The 16,965-nt window shown below is 40.7% G+C and overlaps 2 protein-coding genes across 6 annotated transcripts in view; both read left to right on the top strand.

The window, feature by feature from the left end:
• CPB2 (carboxypeptidase B2) overlaps window positions 1–12,410 on the top strand; it is a 58,546-nt gene extending 46,136 nt beyond the window's left edge. Inside the window, exons 9-11 of the mRNA XM_005896744.2 lie at window positions 4,125–4,327; window positions 8,535–8,622; window positions 11,942–12,410. Of these exons, the coding sequence (XP_005896806.1) occupies window positions 4,125–4,327; window positions 8,535–8,622; window positions 11,942–12,126 (476 nt within the window). The 3' untranslated portion in view covers window positions 12,127–12,410. The remainder of the gene's footprint in view (window positions 1–4,124; window positions 4,328–8,534; window positions 8,623–11,941) is intronic.
• Window positions 12,411–12,942: 532 nt separating this feature from the next.
• ZC3H13 (zinc finger CCCH-type containing 13) overlaps window positions 12,943–16,965 on the top strand; it is a 102,358-nt gene continuing 98,335 nt past the window's right edge. For all 5 annotated transcript variants that reach the window (XM_005896746.3, XM_070380278.1, XM_070380277.1 and 2 more), the window contains exon 1: window positions 12,943–13,290. The gene's annotated coding sequence lies outside the window, so the exon portion shown is untranslated. The remainder of the gene's footprint in view (window positions 13,291–16,965) is intronic.

Below are 16,965 nucleotides of genomic sequence, written 5' to 3'. Positions count from 1 at the left end.
CTCTCCGTGGTGTGCAGATGGCTGCATTCCTGCTGTGTCCTTACACAGCCTTTTCACTGTGTGCATACAGCCCTGGTGTTCCTTTCTTCTTATAAGGACACCAGGTATAGTGGATCAGGGCCTTACTTTATGACTTTATCACCTCCTTTAAGGCCCTATCTCCAGATATAACACATGATGTCTTATGGCTTCAGCACAGGAATTGGGGGTAGAGTGGGGCTTCCCGGGCGGTGCTAGTGGTACAGAACCTGCCTGCCAAAGCAGGAGTAGTGAGAGACTTGGGTTTGATCCCTGGGTCACGAAGATCCCCCAGAGGGGGGCATGACTACCCACTCCAGTATTCTTGACTAGAGAATCCCATGGACAGAAGAGCCTGGTGGGCCACAGTCTATAGGGTCACAGAGTCTGACATGATTGAAGCGATTTAGCACACATACAGGGGAAAGAAGAATTCAGTCTCCAACAGGGGGTATTTGTGAGGACCTCTGGTCTCAAACTTCTTTTAACAAGTTTTTTGAAACGTGAAGTTAAACTACAAGGTTTTGCAACTGGTGTGAGATAGAAAGTATTTCATTTCTTTTCCTAGAGACCATATGGTCTTTTAATTTTTCTAATCATAGTAAAACATATATAACATAAAATTTTGCCACTTCTACCATTAAAAACTATAGTTTAGTGACTTTGACTGCATTCCCAATCTTTTGCAACCATGACCAACATCCATTCCCCAAATTTTTAATCATCCCAGACAGAAATTCTAAAACAGTTAAGCAATAGCTTCTTGTTCTCTACCCATAGGAGCCCCTGGTGGTTTCTAACTGACTTTTTGTATCAATGAGTTTGCTGTTCCAGGTATTTTTTGATCCCACTTTTTATAGATCAAAGAATGATTGAACATGAAGGGACCTGGAAGACCAAGCACCTCTTGGTACAGATGAAGCATTTGGGCTGAGAGCGATGCAGTGGCTTGTCCATATTAACATCCCTATTTAAAGGCAAAAAAGAATCTGAAAAACAGATTGACTCTAGATGACTCTTTCGAACAAAAGTTTGAAATCTCTAGAATGACAGTCATAAAATGAGAATCTGAGGTGACACTGTTCATTACAGTAGCCTCTAGCCACATGTGGCCATGGAACACTGGAAATGTGGCTTGTCCAAACTGAGACATGCAATGAAGGTGAAATATACACCAGACTCTTTGAATGAAAAAGTAACACAAAATATCTCACAAGTAATTTTTATGTTGATTACATTTGAAATGATAAACTTGTACCTATGGGGTTAAATAAAAGTATTCAAAGGTAACTAAACTATCAAATATGGTTTGTCCAATGACATTATTTATTAAAAACTAACAAAAATATATGGAAAGACCTGAGCACAACATTTCCTTGGGTGCTGGGTTGGGGGGGCGGAATGTTTAACAAACATTAAGTTTGTTTCTGTTGCAATAAAAGGAAGAAAATGAAGCAAGCTTAAGTAAGAAAGGCAGACTCTGTAAGGATAATGGAGTAGCCCATGGAACCCAAGGACCAGGATTCAGGCAGACTTTGGAAACAGACTGAAACTGGGCCTGGAGCACCTTAGGGGACTCAGTGGGTCCTTTCTCTGCTCATCTCATCTCTGCAATGCACACTGGCCTGCTCTGTGTCCCAATCCATGTGATGATGACGACAATGATGATAAACAACAGTTACTGAACACTCCGTATATACCAGGCACTGCGCAAAGCATTTTATGATTTTTCCATTTAATAGATAAAAGAAATTAAAGTATAGATAGGTTTGTAAAAAATCAATATCGCTTTGCCTCTTAGGGCATGTACAAGAATTCTACTCTTTCTCACCTATTTGAAAAGACTGTGACACTGGGAAATATTGAGGGCTGGAGGAGAAGGGGATGACAGAGGATGAGATGGTTGCATGGCATCACCGTCTCAATGGACATGGGTTTGGGTAGACTCCAGGAGTTGGTGATGGACAGGAAGGCCTGGCGTGCTGCGGTTCATGGGGTCACAAAGAGTCAGACACAACTGAGCGACTGAACTAAACTGAACTGAACTAGAAGACTGATGGAAATACAAGTGAGGGATAAACAGCTTAATGGCCAAAATAGAAGATTAGAATTTTTTTTGTTCTTGTTACTGTTGAGTCTTAACAATTAGCAGTGCCTTATGGAGTAAATGGCATTTTAAAAATAAAACCAAAAAATATATATTTGAAATGAAAAGTTCTAACTTGTTAGAAGTTGATGGTGCCAAATACCCATGTTGTGCCAAAAGTGGCTTTTTTTTTTTTTTTTTTAAACGTAAAGCATCCATTGAATTAAAAGAATTTGTCTTGCTTGGCTGCTTCAGAAAGCCAGAGAACATATGGGCAGTCAGATTTCCTGTGGGGCTAAGTAAGTTCTCTTGATGTTACATAGAATGGAAATTCCTGACAGTCCTTATAATGAAAGTCTAAAAGTGGTGTTCAATTTAAGGCCTCATCTTTAATTACCATTATTCTTTTCTATAAAGACTAATTTGGACAACTTTTGACTCATAGGTTAAAAAAAAAAAAATCACCCAAGCCAGATAACTATTAAATAGCAATGCCAAGATTGAAATCAAGTGATAAGCTGATTAACAGTATGCTCCATAGCATCTACTGTAAACAATGGTCACCACCCCTAATGCCCAATTTGCATCTCCTAAAATAACAGCCTTTGCTTCATAGATTTGCTGTGAAGATTGAATGAGATATCCCTATAAGTTTTAGCAGAGTTCCTGACATACAACTTGTGTTCTTTGCAAGCCAGCTGGCACTGTTATTGTTATCTTCTTTGTTTTCAAGAGAGCAGCTTAAAACTAGAAACTGCATTTCCACTTCAAGCTATCGGTGGAGGATTCTGATTGGCAGAACACAAGTGAAGGAGGCAATTTGAGGCTAATAAACTGTTTCTAGAAGAGATAATCTTTGGGGACAGAGGTGGCTCCCTGGGCCCCAACCCTTGACTTAGGTACAGAAAAGTGTTAAGAGTCAGGCTGCCATCTAAAATGACGTTTACTCTAATTTCTCAAAGGAATAGACGTGCATTATTCTGGCACCAAATATTGCCATCCCATTTTATTTACTAATCTTTTTAGCAGGTTAGAAGAAGCACTGAAAGCAGACCTGAGTTCCCAAATGAGACTTTTCTATTGTGGGCTATATTGTGGGTGATCTTTAAACTACACATATCTGGCTTTCCCCGTGGCTCAGCAATAAGGAATTTGCCTGCAGCGCAGGAGACGCAAGACACATAGTAGGTTCGATCCCTGGGTCGGGAAGATCCCCTGGAGAAGGAAAAGGCAATCCACTCCAGTATTCTTGCGTGAAAAATCCCATGGACAGAGGAGCTTATAGTCCAAAGTGTCTCAAAGAGTCTGACTCAACTGAGCACAAGAACAACCAAACTATACACTTCAGAAAAACCAACCTTACAATGATTAGAGATCTTTCTCATGTAACCACACATTCAGAGGCAGAGGTGGCATTTCTGACATTCTCACAGCCACTTTCTTGAGGCTGCAACATAGCTGCAAGATAGCAAGATAGGCCATAACTGGTGGATTGTTTGCTATGAGGGCATATAAATTTTGAATTCAAAATAAACACAGACAACATTTTAAAAAATAATTATTTATTTATTTGGCTGCACTGGGTCTTCGTTGTCTCATGAAGGATCTTCAGTCTTCACTGTGGTATGTGGTTTCTTTGTTTTTCCTTTTTTTTAGTTTCAGTATGTGAACTCTTAGTTGCTGCTTGTGGGATCTAGTTCCCTGACCAGGGACTGAACTCCAGTCCCCCTGCATTGGGAGTACAGATCATCGATGACATTGTCACAAACATGTTTAGAGCGCTCAACTAAATCTGTTTATCTAAAAATGTTACTCCCTAGATATTAGGAGAATACACTGCCAGGGAGATCATAAATAGGATGTGTGAAAGTTGCTCAGTCGTGTCCGACTCTTTGCGACCCCATGGACTGTAGTCTACCACACTCCTCTGTCCGTGGGATTTTCCAGGCAGGGGTTCTGGAGTGGGTTGCCAATAGGACATGTAGCCCCTTATAATTCCACTCCATCGATTTCACTCCAGGAGAGGGTGCCTCAAGTTCCTCGTGCTCAGAAATCTACTGTGGAACTTACCCTGAGTCGGAACCAGAAGTGAAGGCGGTGGCTGATTTCTTGAGAAGAAATATCAAGCACATTAAAGCTTACATCAGCATGCATTCCTACTCCCAGAAGATAGTGTTTCCATATTCCTACAGCCGAAGCAGAAGCAAAGACCACGAGGAGCTGGTAAGTGCTGCTTAATTCATCTTTTGTTAGCATTTCATAAGTAAAATAATACTTAGTTCAAGAATCGAAAACTGTGGGGGAAACTATTCTCCCATAGAGTACGAAGGGGGACAGATGTTTTCTATCTTGATCTAACTCTTTTGAGAGTCACCCTGGGCCAGGGTTCATTGAGAGATTGTGAAGGACTGAGCCTTCCTCTGAGGACATGAACTTCTGTCCAGCAGAGGGGCTACCTAGGAAAGCGTCAGACAAGCTCTTGGGATGTCAGGAGGGAACCAGTCCACCTTGACCTGACCTGCATATGAAGCCAAGGACAAGACTTTCTGAAATTAATGGTCTGTTTGTGGTGACTAGTTTTCTATGGCAAGCCTGCCACAGGTCAAGTCTTAGCACAGTACTTACTGATCTGATATTAGCATTGGGAATTGCTTTTACACTGACCTCCCTTACTTGCAGGGATTTGGTCCTATTAAAAGCAACTCCAATTTCAGCATTGAGGCAAGACCATCCCTCCTTTTGTGGAATGCAGTGGATGGTACAGTGAGTTCAAAGAGGACTCACACAGCCTGCTAGTCCCTCAACCACTCTTTAGTCACAGATATTCTATGCTTGGGTAAGATGACAAAAGATGAGGATGCAAAGGTTCTTGATGGATTGTGATTAGGTTTGAGCAAATCATCACCCCAGATGCTCTCTAGTCAATGGAGGTGCTGTGGCAACATTCCAGTTCTTGCCCAAGTTCTGATCTTTATGTAGTGGTTTATTTCTCATTGACTTGTTTTGTCCTGGTTCTCTTAACAGAATAAACTATAGCCATGTTAGGGGCTAGCAATTCCTGATGACAAATGTAAAGTTCTTTGCAGTTGCTAAAAATAACTCCTTTAGAACAGAAACATACTTGATACTTCAGTTCAGTTCAGTCGCTCAGTCGTGTCTGACTTTTTGTGACCCCATGAATCGCAGCACGCCAGGCCTCCCTGTCCATCACCAACTCCCGGAGTTCACTCAGACTCATGTCCATTGAGTCAGGGATGCCATCCAGCCATCTCATCCTCTGTCGTCCCCTTCTCCTCCTGCCCACAATCCCTCCCAGCATCAGAGTCTTTTCCAATGAGTCAACTCTTCGCATGAGGTGGCCAAAGTACTGGAGTTTCAGCTTTAGCATCATTCCTTCCAGAGAAATCCCAGGGCTGATCTTCAGAATGGACTGGTTGGATCTCTTTGCAGTCCAAGGGACTCTCAAGAGTCTTCTCCAACACCACAGTTCAAAAGCATCAATTATTTGGCACTCAGCCTTCTTCACAGTCCAACTCTCACATCCATACATGACCACAGGAAAAACCATAGCCTTGACTAGATGGACCTTTGTTGGCAAAGTAATGTCTCTGCTTTTGAATATTCTTAGGATTCCTTTTTCTTCTCAAGGGGAAATTTTTAAGGAAAGCTCCTTGATTGGTGATTGGAGAAGTGAGAGGGTATTTATCATGATCTGTAAATAGATTTAATGTGATTTTGAGTTATTTTTGGACTGCTGTTTGATAACTCAACAAGTGTTTGTTGAGTTATTATGTGTAAAATACTGTGTTTGATGGGCACTGAAAGAAGCACTGGGTAGGGCCCTGCCCTTTAAGAGAATATTATATGGTTACAGAGCTCATGCATTAGCAAATGTTACAGATTGCTATACTCTAAGGCAGTGGTCCCCAACCTTTTTGGCACCAGGGATCGGTGGGTGGGGATAGTTTTGGGGTGATTCAAGCCTGTTATGCCGCTGCTGATCTGACAGGAGGTGGAGCTTAGGCTGTAATGCGAGTAATGGGGAGCAGCTGTACATACAGATGAAATTTCACTAGCCTGCCTGCCGCTCGCCTCCTGCTGTGTGGCCTGGCTCTACTCTGTGATCCGGAGGTTGGTGACCCTGCTCTATAGTATGAAAAGTGGAAGTGTTAGTTACTCAGTCGTCTTTGACTCTTGGCGACCCCATGGACTGTGGTCCTCCAGGCTCTTCTGTCCATAGAATTCTCCAGCCAAGAATACTGGGAAGGAGAGCCATTCCCTTCTTCAAGGGAGTAACTGTTAAATAAGTGGCACAGATGGTACAACTCCCTTCTGACTGGGATAGCTAAGGGTGGCCTTATTAATTCATTCAGAGGGAAACAGATAAGTGAGGGGATAAAGTCTCCACCTTGAGGACTTATAATGGCATCTGGTCCCATCACTTCATAGCAAATAGCTGGGGAAACAGTGGAAACAGTGGTTGACTTTATTTTTGGGGGCTCCAAAATCACTGCAGATGGTGATTGCAGCCATGAAAAAGATGCTTACTCCTTGGAAGGAAAGATATGACCAACGTAGATAGCGTATTAAAAAGCAGAGACATTACTTTGTCAACAAAGGTCCATCTAGTCAAGGCTATGATTTTTCCAGTAGTCATGTATGGATGTGAGAGTTGGACTGTAAAGAAAGCTGAGTGCCAAATAATTGATGCTTTTGAACTGTGGTGTTGGCAAAGACTCTTGAGAGTCCCTTGGATGGCAAGGAGATCCAATCAGTCCATTCTAAAGATCAGTCCTGGGTGTTCATTGGAAGGATTGATGTAGAAGCTGAAACTCTAATACTTTGGCCACCTGATGCGAAGAGCTGACTCATTTGAAAAGACCCTGATGCTGGGAAAGATTGAGGGCAGAAGGAAAAGGGGACGACAGAGGACGAGATGGTTGGATGGCATCACCTACTCAATGGACATGGGTTTGAGTAAACTCTGGGAGTTGGTGATGGACAGGGAGGCCTGGCGTGCTGCGGTTCATGGGGTCCCAAAGAGTTGGACACGACTGAGTGACTGAACTGAACAGAACTGAAGATGTAACGTACTGTAAAGAAGAAGGAATGGTAAAGTGCTAGTGAAGTCAAGGACCAGGTACGGTTTCAGACAATATTGAAAGATAGGATTTCTGTAAGTAGACAGGGAAGCGAAGACATTCTAAGCAGAGGCCATAGCTTCCCCACAGGAATTACGTTCAGGGAAATGTAGGGGCAAGAAAAGGAAGTTGATCCCTCAGAAAGCAGATGAGGTCCATTTGTGAAGAACAGTTAGCTTGTTTGAATGTCAGAATAAATTTACATTTTATTCTGTAGGTCATGTGGTTCCATTAAAACTTATTTTGAGCAGGGGGTGACACAGCATCATATCCACTGATATTCCTCGGGGTCATTCAAAGGAGTGACAGTAAATACTATAATGTTAGTGCCAGTTTCAGGAAAGATCTGCATAAGCTAGAAACAAAAATAACGGAGCAGGGAATTTAGTTACCATCTTGCTGCACTCCAGGGATATAATATTTTTTATTTGATGAGTCTTTGCACATTTTACACACAAAAAGAAATAGAGTGTGTGAGAAGGATGAGGAGGGAATCATCCATACCTGAGATGTGCATGTTGTTTAGAGAAGCTGAGTTTAAAGCTCGGTGATAATTTTGCCTAGTTGTTTGTCTTTGAAATATAGTTATACTTTGTCTTACAGTATAACTTTGTTATGCATGCTTTGTTTTACAAAATAAATGAATTCCTTAAAAAGGCATGTTAGAATTCTTTTTTCTTCAAATTAAATAAGAATTTCATTATATTGGAAGAATCTGTGTTTTTAGCCACCCAACTGTGATTTCCATAAAGAGAGAAACATTTTTAAAAGTTAATTTATTCTTTTCAATTTACCTTTTGGATAAATGCAGATTTTCATTGTACCATTTTCCCTCAGCTTTATTGAGATATAAGTGACTTTTAATTTTGTGTAAATTTAAAGTGTACAGTGTGATTATCTTATACATATATATATTGTGAAATGATTACAATAAAGTTAATTAATATATTCATCACCTCACATAATTCTTTTTTCTTTTGTGGTGAGAACCCTTAATATCTATTCTCTTAGCAGCTTTTAAGTATATAAAATAGTATTGTTAACTAGAGTCATCAGACTGTATTTTAGATCCTTAGAAATTATTCACCATATAACTGGAAGTTTGTATCCTTTGACCAGTATCTCCATTTTCTTCCTACCTCCACCCCAGCCCCTGACAACAACCATTCTGCTATTTCTTCATATCTACAGCCTGATTCAACTACTATATGATTTTTTTTTTAGAAACTTGTACCTGTCTTGTTTTAAAGCTGCACATTAACTGAAATTCCATATTCTGTTGATTTCAGTCTCTAGTGGCCAGAGAAGCAGTCTTCGCTATGGAGAATATTCATAGAAATATCAGATACACACATGGCAGTGGTTCAGAAAGTTTATGTAAGTATTTCTTCTTCAGATCTTGGGGGACTGTGAGGTACTAAGAAATTTGTGTTTGGTTTTTCTGTGTGGATTTAATTTTTCTAAGCAGAATCTTTTAAAACATGGTCACATGTAAAACAATTGGATTATAACAACTGGAGATGGAAGAATAATAGCTATGACATTGTTGAACAAAGCTACATTAATATACATACTAAAAAGGAACCAAAATGATACTTAAGAAATTATGCTCTTTCCTATAGAGTAGGGATTATAGAATTGGTATCACATTAGTTGACTGAAGCAGAAAAGGTCATACAAGTTCAAAAGAATGTTTAAGATGTCCAAGGCCACCATGTAAGGTTGTGCAGGTTGAACACTGTAGAAATCTAGGCATGCCATTTACATTAGGTGTTTTTAACTGACAACCTGTGTCCAAGAGTATACTCATGGCATGCTGGAGTTGAACATCCTTTGTTTATATCACACTGATGAGAACATGTATGTGGCAAGTTCTTAACAAATATCTTAATCTCTGCCGGGAGGTATTTATTGAGGGATTCCTTTGTATCCACAGAGGGAATAACAAACAATTTAGCTCTTTTTGAAACTGGAGGGGTTTCAACAGGAGAAGAGAAAACAGAAAATAAGCATGTAAGAAGCCATCAGCAAACTATAATCCACAGGCCAAATCTAGCCCACTGCTTGTTTTTGGATAGCTTGTAAGCTAAGAATGGGTTTTTCCATTTCTTAAATGGTTGAAGAAAACCAAAAGAAGAATAAGATTTTGTGACATGTGAAAAGTACATAAAATTCAATGTCCACAAATAGTTTTATTCGAGCATACCACACTCATTCATTTGCATATTGTCTATATAACTTTCATGACAGTGGAATTGAGTAGCTGTGTCATAGACTATGTGGCCCTCAAAGCCTAAAATATTAATTATCTGGTTCTTTACAGAAGAAGCTTGCCAATCTCTGATGTAAACAATTAAATAGTAAAATATAATCCCATTGATAATGAAGAACATAAAATAAGCATATTTGTTGTTCAGTCGCTCAGTCATGTCCAACTCTTTGTGACCCCATGGACTGCAGCACACCAGGCCTCCCTATCCATCACCAACTCTCAGAGCTTACTCAAACTCATGTCCATTGAGTCAGTGATGCCATCCAACCATCTCATCCCCTGTCATCCCCTTCCCCTCCTGCCTTCAATCTTTCCCAGCATCAGGGTCTTTTCCAATGAGTAAGTTCTTCACATCATTGGAGCTTCAGCATCAGTCCTTCCAATGAATATTCAGGGTTGATTTCTTTTAGGATCTACTGTTTTGATCTCCTTGCAGTCCAAGGGACTCTCAAGAGTCTTCTAAATAACTGTAAAGGTTTGAAAATGACTGCCAGAGAGAGAGGCAACTTAGCCCAGGTGGCCTGGGAAGATCTTTCTCGGTAGGTGACGTGTCTGTGAGACCTACCCTGCAAGTGGCTGCCAAACAAAGGTGTAGGGAAGATACAGGGAGTGGGAATGGCATGTGAAAAGGCTTTGAGATGATATACTTGAAGTCCCAGAATTTCTTTCAACTGGAATGATCTACAGGGGGGTGAAAACATTCATACTGAATAAATTACCTGAGTACATGAGGCTTTATTACCAGAAAGTTCAGAATCTTCCTCTTCCTCCTCAGTCATTCCAGACAATCTCAGTACAAACTGAGGCCAGACTGGTCCACATGGTATTTCTGTCTCTTGCTGTCACAGTCTGTCTCTGCCTTTGCTGACCTAGGTCCTTGCTCTGGGCCACAGCTTCCTTTCACAAATCACCCCTTTCTTGATTCCCATCGTCTTCTCTACTATTGTTCCTTCAGGGCTGGAGGAACTTGTAGACAAACATCCTGTTTTGATGAAATAATTCCATCTTCATGCATGCATTCATTCAATACAAATCTGTGTGTATGTGTAAGTATAAAAATATAGTTGGAAGAATAAATGCCAGATATTAATAATAACTATTAGAAACATTTGCTGAATGAGTAACTTAACTAATGCACTGTTGATTAATATTTTTCAGCACTTCAGTAAAGACTTGTGTAATTAATTCAAGTACAGGTATTAGAAAGAAGAAAAGTGGTCACTTTGCTTATTATATGATTGTCTACCTAGAAAACAGTAGGAAATCAACCAAAAATATTATTAACATTCCAAGAGTTGAGTAAGATGACTGACTATGAACTGCTGCTGCTGCTGTTGCTAAGTCACTTCAGTCGTGTCTGACTCTGTGTTACCCCATAGACGGCAGCCCACCAGGCTCCCCCGTCCCTGGGATTCTCCAGGCAAGAACACTGGAGTGGGTTGCCATTTCCTTCTCCAATGAATGAAAGTGAAAAGTGAAAGTGAAGTCGCCCAGTGGAGTCTGACTCTTCGCGACCCCATGGACTGCAGCCCATCAGGCTCCTCCGTCCATGGGATTCTCCAGGCAAGAGTACTGGAGTGGGGTGCATATTCAAATGCAGAGACATTACTTTGCCAACAAAGGTTCGTCTAGTCAAGGCTATGGTTTTTCCAGTAGTCATGTAAGGATGTGAGAGTTGGACTGTGAAGAAAGCTGAGTGCCAAAGAACTGATGCTTTTGAACTGTGGTGTTGGAGAAGATTCTTGAGAGTCCCTTGGACTACAAGGAGATCCTACCAATCCATTCTAAAGGAGATCAGCGCTGGGATTTCTTTGGAAGGACTGATGCTAAAGCTGAAACTCCAGTAGTTTGGCCACCTCATGCGAAGAGTTGACTCATTGGAAAAGACTCTGATGCTGGGAGGGATTGTGGGCAGGAGGAGAAGGGGACGACAGAGGATGAGATGGCTGGATGGCATCACCGACTCGATGGATGTGAGTTTGAGTGAACTCCAGGAGATGGTGATGGACAGGGAGGCCTAGCATGCTGCGATTCATGGGGTGGCAAAGAGTCAGACAGGACTGAGTGACTGAACTGAACTGAATACAAACAGCTGCTCAGGATAGATTATGTTTAGAAATGTTACTGAACCGCTTGCACAGAATGATCTTATTTATGTAGGAAAAAATTATGTTCAAGTATGCACTGAAAAAGAAAGCACTAGAATATAAACGGTGATCATCAGTTCTTGGTAGGGTTACATGGATAATTTTTCTTTTCTTCCTTAAACTGCTTTCCTTCAATCTCTACTTTCTTCCAGAAACTTATATAATAATCAGAAAAAAAGCAAGGCTATTTTCATTTTTAGAAAAAAAAATCCACCTTATTAGTTAACTCGAAACATCTGTATTTCAGAAAGTAATTTCTTTTTTTTCCTTTTTGTAGATCTAGCTCCTGGAGGTTCAGACGACTGGATCTATGACTTGGGCATCAAATATTCGTTTACATTTGAACTTCGAGATAAAGGCAAATATGGATTCTTGCTGCCAGAGAGTTACATCAGACCCACGTGTTCAGAAGCTCTAGTTGCTGTCGCTAAAATAGCTTCGCATGTCGTCAAGAATGTTTAATGCCCTTGATTTTTTCACTCTGTTCCCATATTTTAATTTACTGATTTCAGCCAAACCATTGTACCCATTTCTTTTTGAGTTTTATCAGTAGTTTTGATCAAAGGTTTTCTCATTCTTTGGTTTTGTCAAAGAACAAAATAAACGGTACCTTGAAATTAACGCCGACCAGGGTTTACATTTTTCTTTTTTTTAATTTGTGAGAGGCTAGGTACTGGGTTTTTCTTGATCCGTGACATTTGACTAGCCATCTCAAGCAATTTCAGTAACTAACTTCATGCAGATCATTGTATCCTAAACAAGGAAAGAAGGTTGTTAGAAGTACAGTCAAGGTTTCTGCTCCCAATTTACAGTAAATTTCTGCTGGCTCCTTTAAAGACGCAGTCGTGCTTGCCTTTTGCTCCACAGTAATAGGCGACAGCTGTTACTGTCTGAGAAGTCAGAGGGGCATGAAAAACAACACAAATACCGCTCGTCTCTCCAGTTCAGCTGCTCAATAAAAACTTTGAGGGAAATGAATGGCTGCAGTTATTTCGACAACAAATGTGCCATTCTGCACATTTACAATAGCCGTTTATTGTAAGAAATTATGTAATAAAAGGAGAAAGCTCTTCCTCTTAAATTCACTTTAAAAGTGGGAGTTTCTGCTCTCCCGGATTCCTGGTTTCTTCTCCAGGGTTTTCAGGTAAAGTACAGATTTGTAGCACAGATTTGTTGATTTCACCGAACGCCTCGGGGCCGACGTCACGCCAGGGAGGCGTGTCCACAAGGGAGGCGGAGCCTGCGCTCTGACGACTAATCTGGAGGCCGGAAGTTGCCTCGGTCTTCTGAGGAACAGGGCAAACTCTTGACTTCCGGTGGCGTTTTGAGGCCTGACAGTGTTTTCCTTGTCTTTTCTTACTCCCCAGTCTCTTTCTTTCTTTCTTTTTTTTCCCTACGTCCCAGGCTGGCTCGACCCTGGCAAAGCGGCGAGCAGGCTCTGCTTCCCAGCCGTCCCGGAGTCCCTCGCTAGCCGAGGGCCTGTTCCCGGGGGCCGCGCGCGCACCTCCTTCTCGCCGTCGTCTCCCCGGGGCCGGGCGCGGGGACAGAGTCGCCTCCCCCGCTCCTCGGAGCTGAGGCGGCCGTGCCACCTCCGAACTGCGCTTGCGAAAGAAGCTCGGGGAGGAGGTAAGCTTGAATCCTGTGAATTGGTGTGGGTACCGGGGGGGAAGGGGTTGGTTGGACGCGCCCAGGATGGGGAGGCCCAACCGGTCCTCCATCCTGCTTGGGTCACGCCGGGCGTTTCATCCCTCCGTGAGCGTCCCACCCTTAACTCTGCAGAAGACCCTTGTGCTAGTGCCGGGTTTCTCGCTGTCATCCTGAGGGGGCAAGTGAATTCAGACGGAAAACTTTGCTAGGTCACTACCATTTAATGTGAGCCTGGGAGCTCTTGCGTGGTATTCTCATTTGTGTGAGATGGAAGGGTGCCGGAATATGGTCACGCATTCCCCAGACCTCTTAGGGAAAGGTGTTTTTACTTTTGGTTATATTTGGGCTTGCTTATTTCCCGGCAGTGATACCGACTCAATGTTCTCGGAGTTAAGGAGTGCTACTTTGTCTTCATAGTCCCTCGGTAGTTACTTTTGGCAGCTATCTGTCAGAAACCAGGAAAGGCGGGATGAAAGGCGAGGCTCATGTTTTGGCATCAGCTCTTTCTAAACAGGTGCACACAATTTATGTGGCTGGAACTTTGAGTTGATGAGACCGATGCTGTCGCTAGGATATTGGTTGTGGAGCCTAGGGTCAAACCACTGGGTTATATTCTGAGATTTTCAGATCATTTGAACTGCTTTGAAAATTGTGGGCGTGCTCACCCTCTTTAGGTTTTTTATTTGTTTTTGAAGAAATAATTTTAAAAGTCTGGAAGGATCTTCACACCTCAAGTTTTCAAAGTTTTGCCAGACATACTGTTGAAGTAAACCCAGATGCTTATGCAGGACAGTTCATTCGTGTGTGGTGCCGGCTACCGGGGTCTCCTGCAGTGTTTCAATTTACTGACTTTAGAATCTACGCGTCAATATTTTGGACAGTTTTGTGGACATATCTCTTGATTTTCGAATAATTGAGAATTTAATGAAGTATTTAGATGATAACGACAATTTCAACAGGAGACTAAGAATGTAGATGCTGGGATGTAGCGATTTGTGTCTGCAGAAATAGTTGTGAAAATTTTGTGAAAAATATTGTGACATTAAGACTGGGGGGATCTGGGAGGATCTAGTTTTGTCAAATGCACGCCTCTTTCTCGCCTCCGAACTATTGGTGTTTTGAAATGAACATTGCGGATTTTAAGATATGCACGTTTATCTGATTTGCATATTTGTAAATGAAAACTAAAATCCCACAGGTGGATGCTGTTTTAATTTTTGTACAAGTTATTGAAAATTTAACAGTCTGGTGTTAATTTGTATTGTAATATGCACTGACATTTACTTATAGAAAGCAGTTGTTTAGCATATTTATTTACAGAATTGGTTTTCAGTGTTAGTCTTTCCTACCCGCTCCCATCCCCGCCCCCCACCTTGCTCTCCTTTTCCTGTAGAGTTGAGTTGGAGCTATTTCAGCAGGTATTTAGTAGCAGTTGAAATGTTAACTGGTTGGTTTACAAAGTGTCTTTTATTCTTTGTTTTGGTAGTTTTGTTTGTTTGTATTTCACTTTATAGTAGTTGCCAGCATGGGATACTCTCCCTACATAGTCTTTTTAACAAAATGTGTCTTCCACACAGCACTAGTATGCTTGCATAGTCAGTTTAGATCTGACAATTCTGTTCAGAATTTGCTTTTATTAAGTTGTTTTAGTCTATCCACATATAAGCAATCTGCAAGATCGTTTGTGAAAATTCTTTTATTCTAAAATTCTGAAGGAAAAACTCACAGTATGCATCAAATAAACTTTTTTCTTTCAAAACTGAGACATAAATATGATGAGATCTTTAACACTTTTAGAGTGCCAGTGGATAGGGATTTATTCTCCTACCAGTTGGTACCAGGAATTCTGTAGCTGTAATTGCTTAGTTATTTGACAGTTTCCTAATATGTGCTTCTGATCCAGATTGAAGTGTTTTCATGCTTTCATTTATGCTAGTGGAGGATGAGATCTCAAAGATGTAATTGTGGATTGAAGTGAGACTACTAGAACTAATGTTTTATTGAAAGGTTTTGGTTATCAGGCTTCAGAAATAATTGTTTAAAAAGAGGCCCATTTGTGTTTTTCTTTTCACAAATATTTTTGTAATATGAAGCTATGAATACATTGTGATATTTGTAAGTTTCCGGGGGAAGGAAGACATTTCCCATTTATTAAGACTTTTTGTTGTGTCTTAATAGATTCAAACTTTGTGGCCATGTTTTCCAGTTTTTTGTTTTTTGGCCACACCTCGTGGCTTGCTTGATCATAGTTCCCTAGCCAGGAATTGAACCTGGGTCCCTAGCAGTGAAAACGCTGGGTCCTAACCACTGCACCACCAGGGAATTACCCTTATTTTCTTTTTCAATTGAAAAAATATTAAAGCTTCTGATATTTATTTCTCTGCAAATGGAGAGAAAAATATGAGAATTACTCAATGGACTTTCATCAGTGGCACTGTTAATGCTGGTGTTTGGTAAAGGCATGATAATGTGAGTGGGAGGGTGATGCCAACTTTAAAGAATAAATTGAAAACTGAGGGGAGGCCTTCAAAGTCTCTGAGATAGGGAAGACTTTATTTACATTTTAATCATATTTCTAATTTTTCCCATATACGTTGAAGCATTTACTTATTGAAGTCTGTTCATATATTAATTGAAAGAATTTTCCCCTTCTCAGTCAAATCTACATTTTATTCTTTTGTGGTTTGTCTTTCTCTTTGTGCCAAATCTTTAGATTAAAAATTCTAATTCTCACATTATATGCAACCTAATTTTTAATTAATATATATGAGCAAATGCTTTTCTGTTGTACTGTAGATTGTGTATATTTAGATAAATAGGATTTAAAATTATTTTATATTTTTAATGCAAGCTTAAGGCATTTTATCTGTACAAAAATCATAAATGCTTCATAGTAATATTTAGATAATTTGTTGACTACTGATAAAAGTTCCTAGATAGATGATCAGAAAAATTTCTCTATCAATTAAAAAACTTCAATTTCTACTTTTTCCCCCGCAGGGTTTTGTTTTTTTTCTGTCTAGGACCTCCCTGTAACCTAGACCTGTTTCTGAAACTCAGTGTTATTTTAGGTCATGTTTTGGTACTGTTGACTCTCTGAGAGAAGTGACTATGTCTTTACTTTGTTGCTCATCTTCCCTAAGTTGGAAGACTCAACAATAGCAGAAGTAGAATTCTTGGGATAATCACCCTATAGGTGAATCTTGTAGTACTCCATGTCTCTGGTGAAAGCTACTTTGTTTCTATGGGAAGAAACTTTTACAGTCAAGAATACAAAGGAGGGGTAAGGTTGGATCATTAGTCCTCACTACATTGTCTGTTGCAGTCCAAACCCCTTGAAGACTTCAAAGCTTGTGTTAGGGATGGATCTAACACGGGAGAAAAGCTGTGGGACCATGCTTCCCAGCAGTAGGTCAGAGAAGGAGAGGGTCCTGATCCAGCTAACAGGTTATAGGCAGGGAAGAGAGGCAGTTAATATCTGGAGCCCTCAGAAAGACAAGAAAAGAGATAATTGATGACCAGTGTTTCATGTATACTAAGAAATAGCTTGTTACCCCAATTGTGGAAAACACTACTGTTGATTTTTTTTTTTTTTTTTTTTTTTGAGGGAAGACGTGTTGGAAGTGGGGTCTGGTTGGGGATAGAGGTTTGGGG

Source organism: Bos mutus, chromosome 12 (genome assembly GCF_027580195.1).
Source record: "Bos mutus isolate GX-2022 chromosome 12, NWIPB_WYAK_1.1, whole genome shotgun sequence".
NCBI lineage: Eukaryota > Metazoa > Chordata > Mammalia > Artiodactyla > Bovidae > Bos > Bos mutus.
Note: the sequence above shows the minus strand (reverse complement) of the source record. Positions and strands in the feature narration are given on the sequence as shown.